We start from the raw sequence: 15563 nt of genomic DNA, 5'->3' as shown, positions 1-15563 counted from the left end.
AACAAATGCGGCAAGTACTTTGCCCTGATCCCCCCAAAGGGGGAGTCACCGAGGGATGCGCTAGTCCACGATTGGCCTCCAGGTCTCCTGTATGCTTACCCCCTGATTCCCGTGGCTCCAAAGTTTTTGCAGAAAGCCTTCCGACTGAAGAGGTCCCTGATACTTATTGCCCTTTTCTGGCCTCATCAGGTGTGGTTCCCCTTTCTCTGGTCTCATCTCAAGTATCCCCCTAGGATACTAGATCCAATTTCGGATCTCATCTCTCACCCATCAGAACAAGTTGCCACCAATCTTCAGACTTTACTTCTCACTGCATGGTTTCTCCACTTCCCTTCATGTTTAGACAGTCCAGGCTTTCTTTACCTGGGAAAAGTCATTCTCACTTCTCACAAGCCTTCTACTAAAAAAGTCTATATGAACAAATGGAAGCGCTTCATTTTCTGGGCTACAAATGCAACCTGGACCCCTTTATAGCATCTATATCGGACATTCTGCTTTTCTCTCTTCTCTTTATTATGAAAAAGCTAGGTTTCTCCACCATCAAGTTACAATTGGCGGCGATTGCCAGTTTTCATAGTGATCCACAACCTGCCTTTAATTGTTTTGTGTAATGCATTTCTGAAAGGGGTGTTTCTTCTCAGACCTCCCCTTAAGGATCCCTCTCCTCCGCGGGATCTTCCAGTAGTTCTACAGTCTCTCACCCAGCTCCTTTTGAGCCTGCTCACTCTTGTGATCTAAAGCATTTGTGGTGGAAAACAGCCTTTCTGTTGGCAGTTACTTCAGCTAAAAGGGCTGCAAGCTCTGTCTTCTAAGTCGCCTTATATTATTTTTCACAAAGATAGGGTGACATTACGGACTAACCCATCTTTCATGCCGAAGGTGTCTGCTGAATCCAACATTAATCAGTCCATTCAGCTTCCAGTCTTTTTTTTCCTAATTAACACTAACCGTGGCGCATACTTATTAGATACCCTGGATGTGCACAGACAGTGGTGGTTTTACGTACACAGAATGAAAGATTTCAGAAAATCCAACCAGTTATTTGTAGCTTTCTCTGTAAACAGATGAGGTCAAACAGTTTCTAAGGTCACCATAGCTAAATGGATCTCCAGTTGTATCCGTTATTTATACAAGCAGGAGTAAGGAAATGCCTTGGGGTCCCTAAGGCTCATTCTGTAAGACCAGTATCTAGCTACACAGCTCAGCTAGAGTGGCCATAGATGAAATTTGCTGCGATTCCACCTGGGCCTCACCCCATACCTTTGTGTTTCATTACAAATTCTCTAGAAACAAGGCAGGCTTTAGTTCCACGGTGCTCTGGCATATTCTTCCTTAGGGCCTCCCAAGGTCTGTATGGTAGCTGGGGACTCTAACCCAGTCATGAGGAATAATGAAATGGATAACATCGGATTAGAAGTTATGTACTTACCATAACTTGACATCTATGTTATCCAGTTTCATTATTCATCACTTTCCCACCTGCCTTTCACTTCTAGAGGATCTGTAGATGTAAGCCTAAAATAATTGGGATTGCGTCTTGGCTTCGCTCAGTTAATTCAAGGCATTGAACATAAACATTTTTTCTTTTCCTAGTTAGGGGATTCTTGGCAAACTCTGTCTGGGGAGGTTCCGGTGGTAGGGGATTGTGGGAGAGGGAGGAGTTTGAGCCTTGGATCTTGCTTTGAGACTTGTGGTGGTCAGATCTGAGTCCGGATCAGAGTTGCCCATTCATGATGAATAATGAAATTGAATAACACAGATGCCAAGTTATGGCAAGTACATAACTTCTATTTTTTCTCTCCTTCTTGAAACCTACCCAAGCCTGCTTCTTTCACCTAATCATAAACGTCATCCATTGGGTATCATTACAGACAAGGCTTCAACCTTTTAAAAAGTGTGGGCACAAAATTCTTCCTCCTCAGTACCCTTGTTTTTAGTGGGTCATCTGCCTGGGTCCTCGACATCCTGTCGAAGCTTGTGATATCTTCTGTTCTTAACAGAAAGAAAAATTAATCCTTTGAAGCCTTCTTCCCACTTCAGTGGGATATTTGGCAGGGTCTTCCTCCATGGCAGCTTTGACCACTAAGCTGCCCAAAAGTGCTCACTTTGGTTCCAAAGCTGTCTGATAAAGAAAAAGCAAAAACAAGAGACAAACAAAAACAAGAGACAGAGCAATACAAGTTTAGATAATAGGGAGGCAATAACAGAGACAGTGGTAATAATAGATTTATGAGTTCCAGACCTCCTCCTGCAGCTTCCATTAGGTCCATCACATCTTCCAATAGATTGGGAGAGGATGATGAAAGCCTTTGAGGCTCCGATAGACATGGGAGTAATTCCTCTTCCATCCACTTAGTGGGCTGACTGGGCTTGTCTACCTATTCCCCTTACTTTTGCTCCTTCCTTGCTTCCATTTTTAGATCGGGTGGTTTTGGTGCCAAGGTTTCCATCCGTCATCCCTCTGTTGACCTTGACAGATCTGTAGTCTTTGAGTTTGGCAGTTTCTGTGTTCCACTCAACTCCAAAATCCTTAGAGCAAGGTGATGTCTACACCAACCACTCATGACTGGGATCAACTCTGACTCGTTCATCTGGCCAGATCATGGACTCCAGGAGTGTGGTTTTCAGATTCATCAGCTGTGGATCCCTCATTACCATCCCAGGTGGTTCATATTTTATCTGCATTTCTGTAGCTTTCCCCTTCGGGAAAAATGTAAAAGCAAATGGAAAAAGCTTTCTTTTGGGGCAATTGACAAGAAACTAGATCCCTTGTCTGCTCCTCTTCCTTCTGCATTATTTGATGTTCAAAGACAGAGTTACTAATCCTCCTTTTGTACCCTAAAGGGCTCCCAAATCAGCCAGGAATCAAGCTGTTCATTGGCCTGTCTTGTTTTCCCCAACTATTCTAACTAGTAGGATGCACCTTACATACTTCAGATGTACACTGCCAGCTACGATTTTATTTATATGGCAAAAACACTTTTCATAAAGATGATCGGCTCTTTCTGTCATTTTCTAAAGCCAAATTGGGGTCAGATGTTTCTAAAGTCACATTGAATGGATTGCTTTCAGATTGTATTACCTCTTTCTATAGTTCACATGCCTTGTCTGGTCAACCAAACCAAGAGTGCATTCCAATAGATTTGGTTCTACCTCTGTTGCCTTCTTCAAATACTCATCAGTGGATGATATTTGTGGAACTGCATGATGGTCTACAATGCCAACTTTTTTCAAGCATTATAAACATGCTGTTATTTGCAGATCCAGGGTAGACTTTGATTTTCCACCATTCTCACAGGTATCTTGCAGTAATGCCACCCAGGAATCATAGTGGCTGAGGAATCTGTTACAGTAGTAGAGACGGACAGAGGAGACAGCATATACTGCGAAAGTTATGTACTTACCATAACATTAGGTCCTTGTCTCCCCTCTGTCACGACAACCCTCCCTCCATCCCCTTTCCAAATTGTCATGTCTCATTTGTTTTTTTGCCCTGTCATCCTGGTGTTCCCTTCTGCTATGGTAATTCCCATCTACTCTCAGGATCCAGTACAGTCTGAGGAGAATTCTTAGCACTTACCATTATGGGAGAGGAAAAGCTCAAGTGCTGGAGAAGCTCTGAAAGTGTCGCCAGTGTGGCTCCACCTTAAAACAGACTGAGAGGGACAAAGATCTAGTGTTATGATAAGTACATAACTTTCATTTTATACAGGATGAGAATTAGTAAAAATATATATAGGAATTATTTTTTCCATTGTAAGGCAAGCCTGTACAGGGTAGTTTACATTGTCTGTGTGGTTGGTACCTGGACTGTGGATGTTTGACATTTGATAAGTTAAAGAACAGATCCAGTTTCAGAATCTTCCATTGAAGAAAAAAAAGTTGTAAAACCCGAGAGATTTTTTTCTGTTTATGAAGATGATTCATTTGTCTGCTTAAGCAGTCCGTTGACAAAATGGTATTTTCCGTAGTATGCACCGCATTTAGTCATATCTGTTAGTTTTTAGCCTGGGCATAACAGTTCAGAGCTTGCTGCCTGGGGTTATTTTACGCTGACCATATATATTTACTTTACGTATAATAGTCAATTATTCAAGAAAATGATAGTATTATATTTTGTGCTGCACAATTAACTCTCAGTGCTTTTTTTTTCTTAGGAATCCATGAAGAGTATCAGCTTCCATATTATGACCTTGTGCCTTCTGATCCCTCCATAGAGGAAATGAGGAAAGTTGTTTGTGACCAGAGGCTAAGACCTAGCATTCCCAATTGGTGGCAAAGTTATGAGGTAAACACAGGCTTTCATTTTTAACATGTGAGGCTGTTGTGTGTCTCCAGATTATGTGTGAAAAATACAAACATGTAGAGAATACTGAGTAGTAAAGCGCAGGTGTGCTAGATTAAGCCAGCTCTTGTGCAGGTGGAAGGAAGTGGCTGTAGATTAACTGAGTCTACTGCTTCTCAAGTAGGTAGGGAAACATGCAGATGAGTGGTCCTGATCTGCTTTAAAGATGAGATTTATAACTCCAAGCTAATATCTCCCAAATCAGTCTCAAGTACACTAAAATACAGTACCAAGTTCACCAAACTCCTTCTCTACCTCATAAAACAGTTAAACCGCTCAGGAGCCGTCCATCCTAATCCTGGTCCCACTCGTCACCTAACTCGAACATCATCCATAATACATTCAAAATTGAGTTAATACACAGTAGAAATAAGTCTTCACTTCTCCTCCTTAACATAAATGTCAGGAGTATAGGAAATAAAGGTCATGAACTGTATGCCTTACTAGCCCATTACTCTCCAGACATTGTGGTATTAACTGAGACATGCTAAAACCCAATAATAGCAGTAATGAAATTGCAGCTCCAGGATATAATAATCTTCATAAAGATAGGAAAACCAAAAGGGGTGGGGGATAGCTATATTATTCAAAGACTACCTAACGTTGGATTGTCTTGAACCCAAAACCCCTGACTTTGAAAACGCAGAAGTAATTTTTGCAAAGCTAACACTTAACCCCAAAAAACACATTAACATCATAGGTAGCTATATTCCACCAGGAAATAATATCCCCACCCTGGAGCGCATGCTATACTAGACATCCAGCACTCATCCACAGGAAACTATCCTGATGGGTGACTTTAATGTTGACTGGCTAGATTGTTCCGCTCAGAATCCAACCACCCATATTAACTTACATGGGTTCATCCAGCTAATCACATCCCCCACAAGGACTGACAGATGCTCTAAACGGCAGTCTATCCTGGACTGGACTCTTGTGAGTAATCCCTCCCTCTGTTTTCAAGTTGGTTGTCTTCCTGATGGTCTGAGTGACCATCTGCCTACCTTTCTACTACGTACCTGTACTCAACAAAAAAAAAATCACACCATTTTTCATGCAATCAGAAATAAAAATACCTTTAACCCAATTAATTTGATCTCTTCTCTAAACAATGCATCTGGGAAACACTCGGACATCTACCCCTTGAGTAAGCTGTTCACTCCTTTAGTACTACCTTCTTAGATATATTAAATTGTCATGCACCCCCCCCCCAAACCATTAGAGTGAAAGCTAAGTTAGCTCCCTGGCTAAGCAAAGATTGTAGAGTCTTACTCAATGCAAGAGATAAAGCCTGGGAACAATTCCATAAGCATAATAATCAAACCAACAGGCAAACTTTCATTGAACGTGGAAACAACGCTAAAAAGCTTGTAAAACTTGATAAAATAAACTATTATCACAATATTCAAGTTAAACACCAGAATATCCCTCAACAAATTTGGGCAGCTGTTAATAATATTATTTTACCAGGAAAAATAACTACCCCCACCACTACACCTACCTCCTCATCTGACAATGTAGCAACCCAATTTAATAGATACTTTACTGATACAATCCAAGCTCTTACAAATTCCCTAAACTTTTCTAACAACTTTGTTCCTCTTCCTCCCCAATCAAGTAACACCTCACATATCTGCCCTAACCAATTTACACTTCAACCAGTGTCTGTTGATACCATAATAAAACTACTCCAAAAACTTACTTAGCAGGTACCTACCTGCTGACTTCCTGAAAATCACAGCAGATGCAGTTGCTTACCCAGTAGCCATACTCATTAATAGATCTATATCTGAGGCCATAGTTCCTACCATCTGGAAGATCTCCCATATTATTCCTCTACACAGAGGGGTGGCAGTTTTACAGAATTTACTAATTAGCGACCAATTACCATCCTGTCACCATTATCCAAAATCCTTGAGAGAGTCATCCATACCCAGCTCATAGACTTCCTTCGCGTACACAAACTAATATCAAATACACAACATGGTTTTCACCCGTTTCACAGCACTTCCACAACTCTAATGGCCTTTACTAATACAGTGAACCACCTTAAAAATCAAGGACAGTATGTATCTGCTGTATTCTGGATTTGTCCAAGATGTTCTTCGTGTTTCACTGTTGCAGTCATCACATTTAGGTTGTCCCTGCCAGGGTAACCCTCGGCCAGCCCGAATCCCAGAGACTTAGTAGTTCTACGTTGGTTGCTGTCACTTCAGGACTGACGTCCGGTTGTCAGTAGTATAAAGTAAGTCAGCTGACGCCATTACATTAGTCTTTCTTGCCGTGGAGCCCAAAGCAGAAGCAGTTTGCATGAGTGCCGGATGGTCGCTACCTGAGTTTTCATCTACCGAATTGAAGTTGAATTCTTCTAAAGCTAAGTACCCCATTGGGGATCCTTTTTTCTTGCACTAACCAATGTCAGAAAAAGTTAATTGTCTCGCCTGTGGAAAGCAAGTACCGCACCGAGACTTCCATTCTTACTGCGTCACTTGTTTAGGCCCAGACCACAACGTCCCCCTTTGTCGCTTCTGTGCTTTGTTCAACGCCAGAACTATCCATCGTCGGGTCCTTATTGTTGCCAGATGTTTTCGCTTACAGTCCTCGAATTCTGATGTGGCTTCGGTAAGCCATCCGACAACAGATCTTCCGAAAAACATAAAGATAAAGACAGAGACAGACTGCACAGGTCCAAACCTACCGATGACACTTCTGTTAAGCTAGTCGTCAGTGAGGCGCTTTTCCAGTTCCTGGTGACCGCTTCTGTGGATTCGCAGGCCACCACAGAGACCCTTTTGGAGTCTGGTATGCCACAAAACTCTTCTTCGACCAAGGATCCTGTGGTAGTCTCTACCTTGGATGGGTCCGGAGCTGCTGAGCAGGCACCAGCTTCCAGGGAAGTCCTTCGCACTACCGATTCTCAACACAAACCGACATCTTCTTTCATGGCTACCGTTCTTTCAAAAACAGAGTTTCTAAGGCCCAGGGTACGAACCACACCCGAGAAACTGACGACCCACTCTCAGGCGCCTCAGTCTCAAATGCTTAAAATGGCAGGAGACCTTATTCAGGGGAATCCAAGATACCCCCTCCAAAAGGAAAAGAGATCTATCCCCTGTAGTTTTGTCTGAACAAGAGTCAGATGAATCTGATGCATCTGAATATGAAGACATGCAACCACTCTCTATGAGGATTCTGATGCAGAGGGTTCCATTCCTTCAGCCTCTCCCCCAGAAGATTTTTCCTTTGAGGAAACCCTGCATACCTTAATGGAGTATTTTCCAGTGGGAGAGTCAAGACCACCCTCAGTCTAAAAAGATAATTCGTAGATCTTCCACAGCACAGACCCTTGGCCATCCCCCAGTCCTGGATGTTGTGCAGGATGTTTTCCTGGAATCCAGCTTGACTCCTGACACCCTCCCTCCTGCACCCAGAAAACCAGATGGGTTTCTACAGAGTCCCTGACTCGCACAAATTTCTTTTTAAAAGTCCTACTGCTGACTCTGAGGTAATTTCTCAAGGGCCTAAAGGGATTAAAGCAAACTCTGCTAAGAATCCCACTCCCTCAGATAGGGATTCCCAACCACTGGACGGATGGGGTAAAAAAGTATACACCTCAGCTACTCTTGCTATCAGGGCACTAAATTGTCAGTTCCATATGCTGAAATTTCAACATACCTTGGAACTCCTTAAACAAAAATGTCTTCCTTTCCTGCTTGGGCAGAAGCTAGAGTTATTGCATTCTGCAAGTCAAGTAATTAAACACATCTTGCACAGTGGTTTTGATGCCGTAGAAGCTTCTTGCAGGGCAGCAGTTACTGATCTGTCATTAGAAGGCATGCATGGCTTAAGGAGTAGCCCCTGCCAGACCATGTCAAATCTAAATTGTTGGATGGCCCCTTGCACAAAGATAACTTATTTGGCACTAAGGCAGAAGATGTCTTAAAAAAGATGGAAGAAAAAGCAAAATCTGTACAAACAGTTTAGGATTTCTTTCAGGTCCAGCCACCTAGGTTCAGCAGGCATTGTCCCACAAAACACTGGTCCTTTCCTGCTCTCAGTAAGCCAGTCCAGCCTAGGCCCCGGGGAACCAGACCACCCAGACAGCAGCCACAGGGAATGCAGAGATCTAAGCATTGGACTACCTTCACTTTAAAACCAGGGAGTTTTAAGCCACACCCTTATGGTAAGAACTCACAATGACTCACCTCCCCCACCCCCTTTCTCTGCCCACCTTCACTTACCCCTAGGAGGAAAACACTTCTGTCACGCAAGCACCTGGGCCACCATTACCAATGATCACTGGGCACTGAACATAGTGTCTCAGGGATACACATTTTCCTTCCACACCCCTCCAACCCCAAAACGGTTCCCAGATCTACCACCAAACCACTGGGCAGAGGCTCAGAAGCAAATCCAGAGGCCAGTAGAGCACATTCCTGCAGAACAGATAGGGCAAGGTTTCTACTCCAGACTTTCTGGTACCCAGAAAAGAGGGTACCTGGTGCCACATCCTTGATCTATCCATTCTAAACACCTTCCCGGTGATCCCAAAATTCAAAATGTTCACCCTCCAGTAGCTGCTACCCATGCTCTCCAAGGATGCTTGACTAGCCACCCTAGATCTAAAAGAGGCCTACCTCCACATTCCTATCGGGTAATCATGCAGGAAATATCTCTGTTTCAGGGCAGGAGCTCAACACTTTCAGTTCTCTGAGCTTCCCTTTGGCTTATCTACTGCTCCCAGAGTTTTCACAAAATGTCTGGCTCCAGCCATTGCCTTTTGCAGACAAAGAAATATTCAGATTTACCCATACTTTGATGACTGCCTTATTCAGGCAGACAGCCAGGAAAAGTTGCTCAAGCACCTGGTCTTTGTAAAGACCCTACTAACCTCCCTAGGGTACACAATCAATTTATCGGTCTATGCCTTTCCTCCACTACCTCTCATCCCCAGATTACTGCTCAAAATAAAGGAGGAAAAACCAAGGACCATTCTTATGGCTCCAGACTGGCCCCAGTAGCACTGGTACCCCTTGCTGCCCAGCCTGTCCCCACTGCCCCCATTGGCATCTTCCTCAGATTCCAAACCTCCTGACCCGGAGGGAAGGGGAATTCATGCATCCCCAATTGCAGACACTCAATTTGGCAGCTTGGCTTATTCCCAAACCTCAAACCAATCTTCCAACCTCAGTAAACAGATTCTAGATGTTATCCATAAGGCCAGACATCCTAGCACCAGAAAGTGTTATGCTGACAAATGGAAAAGGTTCTGCACCTGGATCCAGGCTAAGGGAACCTATACGGCACAGCTCTCCCTCCCTCTCATCCTGGATTACTTAGCCGACCTACTACACAGTGACCTCTTTCTTCTCTATAAATTTTCATGCCTCTGCCATTTCTGCTCATTTTCCCACTGAGCAGCCCCTTTTCCTCACACCCTTTGATCAAACAGTTCCTAAGAGGGGCTAGTAATTTGAGGCCACCCAGAAGGGCACCAACACCAGCTTGGGACCTTAACTTTGTATTGGAAAAGCTCACCCTGCCCCCTTTCGAACCAGCTTCTTCTGCAGAGCTAAAATTTCTCTCCTGGAAGACAGCATTCCTTCTAACCATCACTTCAGCCAGAAGAGTTTCTGAGCTGCAAGCGCTGATAGCTGTGGAACTGTTCATCATCATCATCCACGCTGACAGGGTATCCCTCAGAACTAACCCATCCTTCATGCCCAAGATGGTGTCCAGTGTAGCTGTCAACCAATCCATTCATTTGCCCACCTTTTTTTCCTAATCCCCAGAATAAGGGGGGGAGGATTCTGCACTCTTTAGATGTGCACAGACAGCTCAGATTCTATTTAGACAAGACTAAATCCTTCAGAATGTCTGATCAATTGCTGGTTAGCTTTGCTACAGGGGCAGAGGGGCAGAAGGCAAAGCCATCTCCAAACAAACCATCTCCAAATGGATAGCACACTGCATCCATTTCTACTACAAACAACATGGAAAGCCTCCCCCAAGGGGGTCAGGACACACCCCACCAGAGCAGCCTCCACGTGTGCAGCATTCCACAGAGGAGTCCCCACCAGGGACATCCTGGAGGCTGCCACCTGGACATCTGTTCACACTTTTACCAAGCATTACCACCTGCCTCTCTTCTCCAAATCCAGGGCAGAGTTTGCCTCTGCAGTCTTGCAGGGCATCCTAGCCAGTCCCTAGTTTCCTTGACTGCCTCCACCCATTTCCTCAGCTTTGGGAATCAACCTAACAGTGAAACACTAAGAACATAGTACAGTTGTGTACACTTACCATAAATGTAGATGTTCAAGTGTATTCACTGTTGCAGTCCTGGTTTCCCTCCCTCCATCCCCTTTTCTTCTCTTTCCTTACAAGGTACATCTTGGTATTTATTTTCCACTGGTGGGGTTCTTCCACCAGAACCTGGCTTCTACTTGTGGGCTCCTGACAGGTTAGGGCAAGAAAAATTGATATAATGGCGTCAGCTGTCTTACTTTATACTACTGACGATCTGACATCAGTCCTGAAGTGACAGCAACTGACGCAGAAATACTGAGTCTCTGGTATTTGGGCTGGCCGAGGGCAACCCTGGCAGGGATAACCCAAATGTGATGACTGCAGCAGTGAATACACTCTAACATCTACATTTATGGTAAGTGTACACAACTGTACTTTCCCTGATATGGTAAATCACTCTAAATTAATCAATGTGCTGTCTGACTGTAACGTCAGTAGTTCCTCCATCACTTGGTTCTTGACCTACTTATCAGGGAGTCAACAAGCTGTGCAGTGGCGACAGTAACTTTCTACTCATCTCCCTGTGATCTTAGGCGTCTCACAAGGCTCCATCCTTGGACCCTCTACTCTTCTCTCTGTTCACTAACCATCTTCACACTTCCACTCCTCATGTGTCTCTTATTTAATACGCAGATGATTCTACATTAGTATGCTCTGGTCCCACACTACAACTCAATTTTGTTACCCAGGAACCCAGGAATCCTTCCTGTCTGCAGAAACATGGTTCTCCAATTTCCAACTCATCCTAAACCCAAACAAAATAAAACTACTTGTTTCCATTCCTCTAGATCTCCCCCATCCTTACCAGCTTTTACTATAGAATCCAAAAACAAAACCATCATCACCCCTGCTAAACTGCTTGACGTTGAAATTGACAATAACTTAACATTTGACGTTCATATTGCTCAAACCATTAAAAACGTTCATAAGAAACTAGGTCTTCTTTACAGACATAAACAATTTCTAACTAGAGCCACAAAAGTTACCACCAACACTACACACCTACTGTCAGCTCTTCTGTGTACCTCCCCAGTTCTGACCAACTTCCGTAAAAGTGACCTAAACAAGTTGGAAACCAAAATTGCCAAATTTGCCATTGATGACGCACACACATCTCACCACTGTGCTGCTCTTAAACAAATAAATTGGCTTGAACTTCCTGAACTCCTATACTTTAAATAATTATCCTATGCCCATAAAATCCTTCATCGCCCTGATAAAGTCCCTGCTCTCCAAACTCTTATACAACCACATGTCACTTCTAGAGTCCTCCACTCTCCTAACAGACTATTCCTGGATACCATAAGAGCTAATATCTCATCTGGGGAGTCGCTCTTTTTCTAATGTTATTCCTAAAATCTGGAATAAACTACCAACCTCCATTACCTCCAGCTCCTCCACAGCACAATTTATAAAGCTACTTACTACACACTTGCCCAGCTCTTGGCTTTGTACCTGTAGTACTCCAGGCTAACTGAATTCTGTATAGATAGCCAGCCACTGCATACTACTAACCTACTCTTATCATTGATCTGTTCTGACCTACTCTTATCCTTGAATCTACTTGCATGGTAATTCTCAAAGCATGTTTACTGTAATATCATTTGCTATGATAATGTTTCCACTTGAGGACCTCATATAATAGCATTGTGTAAATACTATCGGTATGTTAATGTTCATGTTAAATCCATGTAATTTATTAAATTTCTGTTATGTTTATTCTTATACTATTTTGTAATGGAGCTTTTCTTCCTGGGCCTCTGCTGAAAAAGGACATGTGTCCAGTCGGACTTACCCAGTAAACAAATGTAAAATAATTAAAATAAAATTCATTGCTTGTTATGTCAAAATAGAGCACATCACTAAGCTTAGTCCATTGTGAAACATTGATGAACAACCTACCAAACATAAGGTATTCAAAACAAGCTTGTTAAATCATCATATTGGCAAAGTTGGGGCTATTAAGTTGTTAAAAGCTATTTTTGCTTTGCCCTTTTGCACCACCATATCTCTAACTTGAGTATAGCAACTCCGAGGTCACACAGCTTCAGAGATGAAGGCATCCCACCATCACACACATACATGCAGGTACTTCTGAATAGTGTAATAGCTGTTGTTTCAGTGAACCACAGTTCGAGTCTGCAGTTTGTACTTTATCACACATCCTTTTAAATGACATGGCTGCTGCGGTACTTATTGTGCCATTGTTGAAGTAGTCATTTTAAGAACTGATCTTTACGTTTATTCTATGCTATTTTTATGCTTGAGTGTTGTAGAATCTTATAAGAACATGTAGCTGTAAAACCAAGTGCAAAGACCACAGTTTCAGTAATAATGGTCAGCCATGATGAAGCCATGTAGTCCATTTGTTAATTCATGGACAATAATAAAAGCCGTGGTCTTCCTTATTACTTGTTTGTCTTTGCCACTTGCAAGTTGTACTATAGAAGTATTCTTTATTTACTGAAATGTCAGTAGTTTCATGCTGTACCTTTTATTGGTATAATGAAATCACACCAGTCTGATGCCAGTTATTTGAACACTTGAAGTCTAGTAAATGTGTTTGTTTTATTGTTTAGTTAGATGTGATCCATTCTTATGCAGTTTATATATGGGGATAAGGAAGACAGTTTTATTCTCTACTAAGTTAAATGAGTACTTGAATGAATGCTTGAATAAATCAGTGTTTTAGGCTCAGTAAACTGAATGTCGAGAGGTTACATTGTAACAAGGTTTACTGTTGAAACCTTGAAAATGCATAGGTCAACCGGTCACACGGTCGACCCAAAATCCTGAATCTGGAATAGTGAAGTTGCGGTCAGCTCAAAACTGAATACATCTACACCAGTAGTTCAATGCATTTGACATAGCAAGAGATGACATCAGTCACCCGTGCTATGCAACTTACCATACAGTGACATTCCATAGTCAACAGTACATGTATTTTACTATTTTGCAGGGGGGAAAAACCCCTGCACCCTCCATGTGGGGGGCTGCTCCTCCCTGCAAATTATATATACCAACTCAGAGATTGCAGTACAATGAGGAAATGGGTTAATTCCTTGTTTCTCACTGAACCGCAATCTCCACTCAAAATTCTGAACTCAAATACTTTAACTACACTACCCATTCATTGTGGTGTAGTCAATGTATTTGGTTTCGCAAAACTGCTCATTGGAATATTGCATTTCGACAGTGTCATTCTTGATCGAATGCAGTTCCCAATAGTGACTGTAAACCTTGTAACATGTATTTCCTTTTCTGCCACTATCCTTCTGTGATTTACTTCACTATGTTTACACTGCAATATTGTATCTGTGCCATCAGTCTGAATTGTTGGTATATCTTCTTTCACTAGGCACTGAGGGTGATTGGGAAGATCACACGCGAGTGCTGGTATTCAAATGGAGCTGCAAGATTAACAGCACTGCGCATCAAGAAAACGCTGTCACAGCTCAGCATACATGAAGATATCAAGATCTAGAAGCAGGAAACTTGGAAGGGTACCAAAGGACACACATGCCTGCCTTCAAAGACAACATGTACTAAGGCCTACCTCAACATTTCTGCCAGATTACTGCACCTTAATATGTACAGCAAAGTTAATACCATCTCTCTGGAAGTGAGAGTTGATGAGGACAGAATGTTATATTCTGCAGTTGAGGTTTGGTCTAGAAACTGAATGTTTTAGGCTTAAAATATAGGCTCTAAAGCGCCAACAATTGGTGAACTTTGTAACTTGCACAGTTTTATAATGTGGCTCTACTTGACTCTTTTTTTTTTTTTTTTTTTCCGATGGAACTTTCTGTAAAAATGTGCACTGATGGGTACTGATTAATCCAAGCAAGGGTTTACAGGTAAGACTTCTGGATTCCTGAACCCCCCGCTGCTAGTCTGAGGAAAGCTGTGTGTGTTCTGCAACAAACCAAGAGCTGAGATTGACATTGACACACATTGGGCATCCTTTAAGGATTGAAATGTCTGCAGGGACATCATTATAATTCTTTGAAATGTAAATGAGGCTTGCACGCCATTGTATGTAGCATAGCACTACACAAAGGTGAATTAGTTCTCTGGAAGTGCCTGTGTGCAAGAAAGCAGTAAGTGATTAAGCCTTATGGACAAGTCTCTCGTTTTAGCAGTCATTTCAGGGACATGCTGGTTTTCTATTGTTCATTAACTGCAGTCCAACTTTATAAAGAAATTTTAAGTGAGCCGATAAGCTTCTTCTGATGTCAGCATAAAATCTGTGTAAATGGCATAGTTTGGTGAACAGAGCCAGTTTGTTAGACTGTCAGCTGTACAGAAGAGCACATATTACTCTCTAGGGTATATATATTTATTTTTTTTAAAAGGCTTGTGTCTTAGAAGTCTTTGCCAGATTTACTAAAAGCCAATTTAGGCCTAAATCCATGCAAGTAAATTGCAGCTTGCATGGAGAGAGGATGACTTGCTTCTTAGAATTTGTCTTACTTTGACATTCTAGTGGATGTGTCAGTTTTACTAGTGTTGTCCATATCGATAAGGATATTCCCAGTCAGAAGTTTTACAGACACAACATATTTAGTAGTACTGTTCTATACAGTATACCTGTGGTGCTTGTTCACACTCTTTTGAGTGCACATTTCCGAGTGCTGAGTTTGTAAACCACATGTTGATACTTACCTGGGAGTTTTTCAGACCAGTATTGTCCATACCTGTTGTGTGCATTAATACTGTCTTTATATGTACTGGCATAGTTTATAGTATGCTTACATATAAACGTGCTAGTATTCTTTTTGTATGGACAGTGTGTATGCCCGGTTACTCTTTAGCATATGTGAACAGGTGTGTGTGTGTGTGTGTGTGTGTGTGTGTGTGTGTGTGTGTGTGTGTGTGTGTGTGATGAAAGCTAACACTGTCCTTTCAAATG

General features: G+C 42.4%; 1 protein-coding gene across 1 annotated transcript in view; it reads left to right on the top strand.

The window, feature by feature from the left end:
- The window catches only part of ACVR1B (activin A receptor type 1B), a gene marked incomplete in the record, with an annotated part of 411504 nt that extends 397115 nt beyond the window's left edge, over positions 1 to 14389 (top strand). Inside the window, 2 exon segments of the mRNA XM_044083814.1 lie at positions 4158 to 4288; positions 14010 to 14389. Of these exon segments, the coding sequence (XP_043939749.1) occupies positions 4158 to 4288; positions 14010 to 14135 (257 nt within the window).
- Positions 14390 to 15563: the final 1174 nt, after the last annotated feature.

Source organism: Protopterus annectens, chromosome 9.part0 (assembly GCF_019279795.1).
Source record: "Protopterus annectens isolate FY-2018-M chromosome 9.part0, PAN1.0, whole genome shotgun sequence".
In the NCBI taxonomy this organism is placed as follows: Eukaryota; Metazoa; Chordata; order Ceratodontiformes; family Protopteridae; genus Protopterus; species Protopterus annectens.
The sequence above is the reverse complement of the archived record's forward strand: the minus strand, read 5'-3'. Positions and strand labels throughout refer to the sequence as shown.